Source organism: Anomaloglossus baeobatrachus, chromosome 3 (assembly GCF_048569485.1).
Source record: "Anomaloglossus baeobatrachus isolate aAnoBae1 chromosome 3, aAnoBae1.hap1, whole genome shotgun sequence".
Taxonomy (NCBI): domain Eukaryota; kingdom Metazoa; phylum Chordata; class Amphibia; order Anura; family Aromobatidae; genus Anomaloglossus; species Anomaloglossus baeobatrachus.
This window is the reverse complement of record NC_134355.1, coordinates 649754125-649761340: the sequence shown is the minus strand read 5'-3', so window position 1 is coordinate 649761340 and position 7216 is coordinate 649754125. Positions and strand designations below refer to the sequence as shown.

The 7216-nt window shown below is 46.2% G+C and overlaps 1 protein-coding gene across 1 annotated transcript in view; it reads right to left on the bottom strand.

The window, feature by feature from the left end:
• Positions 1 to 551: 551 nt before the first annotated feature.
• Positions 552 to 7216, bottom strand: part of LOC142297352 (astacin-like metalloendopeptidase) — a 108744-nt gene continuing 102079 nt past the window's right edge. Inside the window, exons 11-14 of the mRNA XM_075341583.1 lie at positions 2223 to 2350; positions 2019 to 2131; positions 1709 to 1919; positions 552 to 559 (exon numbers count right to left, since the gene is read on the bottom strand). Coding sequence (XP_075197698.1) covers positions 552 to 559; positions 1709 to 1919; positions 2019 to 2131; positions 2223 to 2350 — 460 coding nt within the window. The remainder of the gene's footprint in view (positions 560 to 1708; positions 1920 to 2018; positions 2132 to 2222; positions 2351 to 7216) is intronic.

The window sequence follows — 7216 nt, the reverse complement described above, 5'->3', positions numbered from 1 at the left end:
TAAAAAAAAACAACAAAATTTTGTAGCTTATTAAAAACAGCAACAGACATGTTAAATGGATTGTCCGACCTCCCCAACTCAAAAAAAAAAAAAGTGGAAGGGATGGTATAAAAAAAAGCTGGATCTAACATTTTTGGATCCAGTACAGGCAGTATCAGTGGTCTGTGACAAGACGGAAAGAAATGACGTCCGTTTATTGAGCCATCTGATCACTAAGCATGTAACTGGCTGCTGCGGTCAGGTGATTGAAAGGAGATTTGGCTGTGCCTTGGATGATGTTCTGTTTCATTCACCTAACTGCCGAGGCCAATTACAGACCTATGCAGTCAGGTCCCCTAAGGCAGGGTCATCACAGTGGCCTGTTCGGATCCACGGGGGTTAGAGTTCATGACTATGTCTCACTTTAATATTTGAAAACACCCCGTGAAAATGTTTTTAGAAGCTGGACAACCATTAGATGTTGCAATGAATCGATACCAGCGTCTACCACAATTTGCAAAACGAAGGGTTTACGTTGAATAAGTATATCCTCCTCGATATTTTCTGATGTCTTAAATTGCTGAAAAGTAAAGAGAAAAAAAATTAGAAACAATAAAATATCAAAGATTAATTTTGGGTAGTCAAATCTTTAGGTAGAATCCAATTTTCTACCTAAGTTCTCACAGTATCTTGCAGGTCCTCTTCTTTAATGATTATAGATTTATCTATGGTGGTCCTAGTATTTTTACGAGCGCTTCATGAGGTGATAAATCTATGATTGTTGGAAAAGGGGATTAAGGCTACTTTACATGCTGCGATATCGGTCCCGATATCGCTAGCGTGGGTACCAGCCCCCATCTGTTGTGCGACACGGGCAAATCGCTGCCCGTGCCGCACAACATCGCGCAGACCCGTCACACATACTTACCTGCCCGGCGACGTCGCTGTGACCGGCAAACCGCCTCCTTTCTAAGGGGGCGGTCCGTGCGGCGTCACAGCAACGTCACTGAGCGGCCGCCCAATAGAAGCGGAGGGGCGGAGATGAGTGGCCGGAAGATCCCGCCCACCTCCTTCCTACCTCATAGCGGCCGGGAGGCAGGTAAGAAGAGGTTCCTCGTTCCTGCGGCGTCACACATAGCGATGTGTGCTGCCGCAGGAGCGACGAACTACATCGTTACTGCTGCAGTAACGATAATCGAGAATGGACCCCATGTCACCGATGAGCGATTTTGCACGTTTTTGCAACGATGCAAAATCGCTCATCGGTGTCACACGCAGCAACATCGCTAATGCGGCCGGATGTGCGTCACAAATTCCGTGACCCCAACGACTCCGCATTAGCGATGTCGCAGCGTGTTAAGCCCCCTTTACAGCTCTGAAGAGGACAATCAACATAATGGTGGGCCCTAAAATCCACAGTGTTAATGGAGTGGTAGTGCTTCTTTCACTTGTATCCAGTTGACAGCAGCAACCAGAAAAGTAACGCTGACCATAGGCACCAAATTTGTAGTGGTGGACGCCATGTAATCCATCCAATGTCTATAGAGGAATGGCAAATCTTCCCTCAAGTTGAGCACCACAATTTTTACAGTCCTTAGATGCTACAGATAAAAAGTGTCAGATGTGTTCGGCCACCACTTAGTCCCTCATTTCATCTACCAATACAACAAGAGCCTTTGGTGAAGCAGAAGATACCTTGGTCATCTCAGGATGAATATTAAACACTTACCGGTGATATAAAAGGCATTAAATGTACTGGATATGGACCCGGCTATGGTCACAAACTCCACAACCATGTTACGCGTAGATGACCTCAGAGGTAAGATTGGTCCAAACCCGTAGGTGCTCTCCAGTAGGACAGGTGATGATTTAGTAAGACCATCATAGACTTTAACATAGTCAGTAGAAGCGATATTAACAAAAGAAAATTGCAATAAAACCTGAGACAAAACCAAAAAAAATGCTATTAGTTTGGAATAAGCTACAAAAAATAATTCCAAAATATCCAATTGGTATGTTTTTGTATTCATGGACTTTACCTTGTTGCTTGGGACTTGAATAAGCCACAGGCAGTTTCCACCACCTTGATTTGCCATGGAACTGCTTCCAGAAAGAGATCCTACTGCCGTCATCAGTTTTATCCTACAAAGATCTTTTTGTGGTGATACAAAAGGACATTAGGGAGGAGGGTAAAGTTCACGTGAAAGATAAAAAGAATTAGTGTGAGGCAATACAAAACTTACTGCAGCCATAATTGGCATTAATTTTCATCACGTCCAGACTACTCATTCCCAATCTCTGTCCAATAGACACATTAGGATCAGGTTTCGGAACTATGGTCGGCAATGTCCCCTTTTTGGAAAAGGCAAACCTATAGAAAATGAATGGAGATGTATTTACCATATTAACTCTTCCGTGTCAAAGTCTTGTTTTTGATACCCTCTAAAGCAGAGGTCTCAAATACGCGGCCCACGGACCGCATGAGGCCCCTCAGGCTGCTTCGTGCGGTCACCAGGCCGGTTTCCCTGTTAACTATCAAGGGGCCGCAGTCACTGTCAGCACTTTGTTAGATGAATATTTTGCCAGCGCTGTGCTCTCAGAGTTAAGGGCTCTGCGCGCACAGCGCCGGCAAAACAACCATCTGACATAAATCGCTGCCAGGCACTGTAGCCCCTGCACCTGCCGCGATAGTCACCGGGGGCATGGGCCTACAGACAGCAAGAAGCAGAGATGAGGCAGCCGAGGGGAAAGTGGGACAGGCGAGAAGAACGGTGGGGTTTTTTTTGTGTGTGTATGTGAAGGACAGCACATTAACCCCTTAGCGACGTATGACGTACTGGGTACGTCATGGTTCCCTGATACTTAAAGAATAAGGACCCATGACGTACCAAGTACGTCATGGCGAAATCACGGCCCCGGAACCCTGGTGGCTGCGATCGCTTTGCAAACACCGTAGATTCGGGGAGGAGGGGACCTCAGGAGGGGTGGTGTCTCCTCCCCGGACCTACGGAGGCTGTGATTGGCTGATGAACGCTGATCAGCCAATCACAGCCACTGTAATGTTTCAGCTATTGAAAATGGCTGAAACATTGAAATCCAGCCATGATCAGTGCAGCCAAAGCCCTGATCATTGGCTGGAGCTGGGTGACCTCTGTTTCACCCACCCCTAGCTCTGATTGGAAAGACAAGACTGGCCTTGTGACCGATCTCTCCAATCACTGTGGATCTGGGGCCGGAGACCGCTCCCCTCAGCTTCACTCCTGCATCTGTGGAAGCTGAGGAGAACGATCAGTAAGGTATAGCCACTGCCCCTTTCAGCCGCCGCCACTGCCCCCCCCCCACCCCCACCCATTACTACAGGATGGGGACATTACTATAGAATAGGGACAAGATGGGCACATGACTATAGAATATCGACAAGGTGGGCACATGACTATAGAATAGGGACAAGGTGGGCACATGACTATAAAATAGGCACAAGGTGGGCACATGACTATAGGATGGGGACAAGGTGGACACATGACTATAGAATAGGGACAAGGTGGGCACATTACTATAGAATAGGGACAAGCTGGGTACATGACTATAGGATGGGGACAAGGTGGGCACGTGACTATAGAATAGGGACAAGGTGGGCACATGACTATAGAATAGGGACAAGGTGGGCATATGACTATAGGATGGGGACAAGGTGGGCACATGACTTAGAATAGGGACAAGCTGGGCACATGACTATAGGATGGGGACAAGGTGGGCACATGACTATAGAATAGGGACAAGGTGGGCACATTACTATAGAATAAGGACAAGGTGGGCACATGACTATAGCATAGGGACAAGGTGGGCACATTACTATAGAATAGGGACAAGGTGGGCACATGACTATAGAATAAGGACAAAGTGGGCACATTTCTATAGGATGGGGACGAGGCTGGGGACATAACAAGGGTGGGCATAATACTATTGGATGGGGATATTACTATAGAATGGGGACAAGGCTGGGGTCATTACTATAGGATGGGGACTAGGATGGGCACATTACTATAAGATAGGGACATTACTACAAGGGGACAAGGATGGGAAACATTACTATAGGATAGGGATAAGGCTGGGGACATTACTACAGGATGGGCACATTATGATAAGATGGGACAAGACTTGGGACATTACTATAGGATGGAGACTAGGATGGACACATTACTACAGGATGGGCACATTATGATAAGATGGGGACAAGGTTGGCACATTACTATAGGATGGGGACATTACTGTGGGATGGGCACATTACTATAGAATGGGATAACTATAGGATGGGGACAGTACGACAGGATACGGAGATTGGTACAAGAGGACAAGGATGGGGAACATTACTATAAGATGGGGACAAGGCTGGACACATTACTACAGGATGGGCACATTACGATAAGATGGGGACAAGGCTGGGGACATTACTATAGGATGGGGACAAGGTTGGCCCATTACTATAGGATGCGGACATTACTGTAGGATGGGCACATTACTATAGAATGGGACAACTATAGGATGGGGACAGTACTATAGGATAGGGAGATTGCTGCAAGAGGACAAGGATGGGGAACATTACTATAGGATGGGGACAAGGCTGGACACATTACTACAGGATGGGCACATTACGATAAGATGGGGACAAGGCTGGGGACATTACTATAGGATGGGGACAAGGATGAGCTCATTACTGTAGGACGGGGAGTAGGATGGGGCACAATACTACAAGGGGACAAGGATGGGCACATTACAACAAGATGGGGAACATTACTAAAAATGTTGGCCAAAATTTCTATATAGTGATAATTGTAACACTATTAGTTACAAGAAAGGGATAAAATGTAAAAAAAAAAAAAAAGGCATGACCTTTTTTTTTACCTTCAACATTTTTTTTTTATATTTAAACAAAGAATGTGCACATTTGTTATAATAAGTGAAAAGTGTTCTAAATCAGTGATCCAAAGGTGTGTAAAAAAAAAAAATATGATACCAATAAAAATGTCACTTTGTCCTGCAAAGAATGCGGCCCCCCAAATTATTTTTTTCCTCTGTGCGGCCCATACACCCAGCCGAGTTTGAGACCACTGCTCTAAAGAATGTATGTCTGGAACACCAATGGTGTGAACAAGGTGCAAGACTCAAAAAAACATAACTATACAATAGGATAAAGAGTTGCACACTAGTCACAATGTACATGGGAATGATGAAAAGCAAAACTGCTATGTGAATACTAGACTGAAAAATACAATGAACTATCTGAAAAAGTGAAAAACATAAAAAATGGAATATGCATAACTGTTATGAATAATAGGAATATAAGAGATGTTTAGCCATTGTATTGATTAATGCAAAAGAGCCCAAAACCAACGCCAAGGTAATCTCTATTTTTAAGGTCCCTCACCTATATGTAACCTCACCTGTAGTTAAAAAAACTTGCTGTGTATGAGAAGCATTACCTTGGTGTTGGTTTTGGGGCTCTTTTGCATTGATCAATGTTACACTTCCGGGTTCACTCCGCCGGTCGGCACTCACCAACCCGGTCCCCGGGCGCCGTAACCGCGGTCCACGCTCCCTCTCACCCTCCGGTGCATCCCTCGAGTGCTCCGTCCGTCGGCTCCGGCGTCCCGCTGCTGCCCAGGACACTGCTGCTGGCTCCCCTGCATCTCCTCCTCTGCCTTCTGCACTGTTCTCCGGCGCTTGGGCCTCGCGCATCCGCACTAGGGCACGCTCTCTCACCTCTTCTTAAAGTGCCAGCGTTTTGGAAATAGGATATGGCTGATTACAGGTACAGGGTATATAAGACTTCCTTTTCCTTGTGGGCGGTGCCTGTTCAACGTGTTCTAGTAGCTTGCTTCTTGCGCTAGGTGTTCAGGTCCCTCTGTGCTTCGTACCCAAGTTAACCCTGTCTCTACCCACAGATTCCAACTGCCTGTCTGTATCCGTCCAGCCTTCTGGTTTTCCTGAAGTGGCTCCGGTGGCTGTCATCCATGGAATCCAGCATCCTGCCAGTCTGTACTCATCGCCAATTCTGGATTCCGTTTGGCAACCTCAGCTAACTCTCCTCACTGGATCCGAACCACAGCCGTTGTTACCTGTTGGCACCTGTACCCGGTTCCACGCCTTCGTCCTGTCCACAGACTCTGGGTTATTCCCCTCACGGACATCTCCTGGACACGGAACCCGTGTTCGCTTGTGTCCCGGGTGCCGTGCATTTAGGCCCTCTGGAGTGGTCACCAATCAGTCCCTGTATAGGGGTTCGCTCCTGGTGGTCGCCCTAGGGGAGTCCGGTGCATGGTCCCGTGGATCCACCTCTGGACTAAAGGGGGCTTTACACGTTGTGACATCGGTAACGATATATCGTCGGGGTCACGTCGTTAGTGACGCACGTCTGGCACCGTTACCGACATCGCAGTGTGTAAACCCTAGAAGCGACGATCACCGATCGCAAAAACGTCAAAAATCATTGATCGGTGACACGTCACTCCTTTCCATAATAGGAAGGAGGTGGGCGGGATGTTATGTCCCGCTCATCTCTGCCCCTCCGCTTCTATTGGCCGGCCGCTTAGTGATGTCACGGTGAAGCCCGAACGCATCTCCCCCTTAAAGGAGGGATTGTTCGGCGGTCACAGCGACGTCGCCAGCCAGGTATGTGCGTGTGAAGCTGTCGTAGCGATAATGTTCTCTATGGCAGCGATCACCAGATATCGTATGAACGACGGGGGCGGGTGCTAGCGATGTCGCAGCGTGTAAAGCCCGCTTTAGTCTCACGATCGTCACAATCAATACAATCAACATCTCTTATATTCTTATTATTCATAGCAGTTATGCATATTCCATTTTTCATGTTTTTCACTTTTTCAGATAGTCCATTGTATTTTTCAGTCTAGTATTCCCATATCAGTTTTGCTTTTTATCATTCCCATATACATTGTCACTTGTGTGCAACTCTTTATCCTATTGTATGTTTTAATACCATGACCGGGCTAATTTTTTTTCAATTCTGCCCAGTGTCACTTTATGTGGTAATAACTCCAGAACGCTTCAAAGGATCTCAGTGATTCTGAATTTGTTATTTTGTGACGTATTGTACTTCATGTTAGTGGTACATTTTGGTCGATATTATTTTCATTGATTTATGAAAAAAATCAAAATTTGCACAAAATTTGAAAATTTCACAATATTTGAACTTTTAATTTTTATGCTTAAAGCAGAT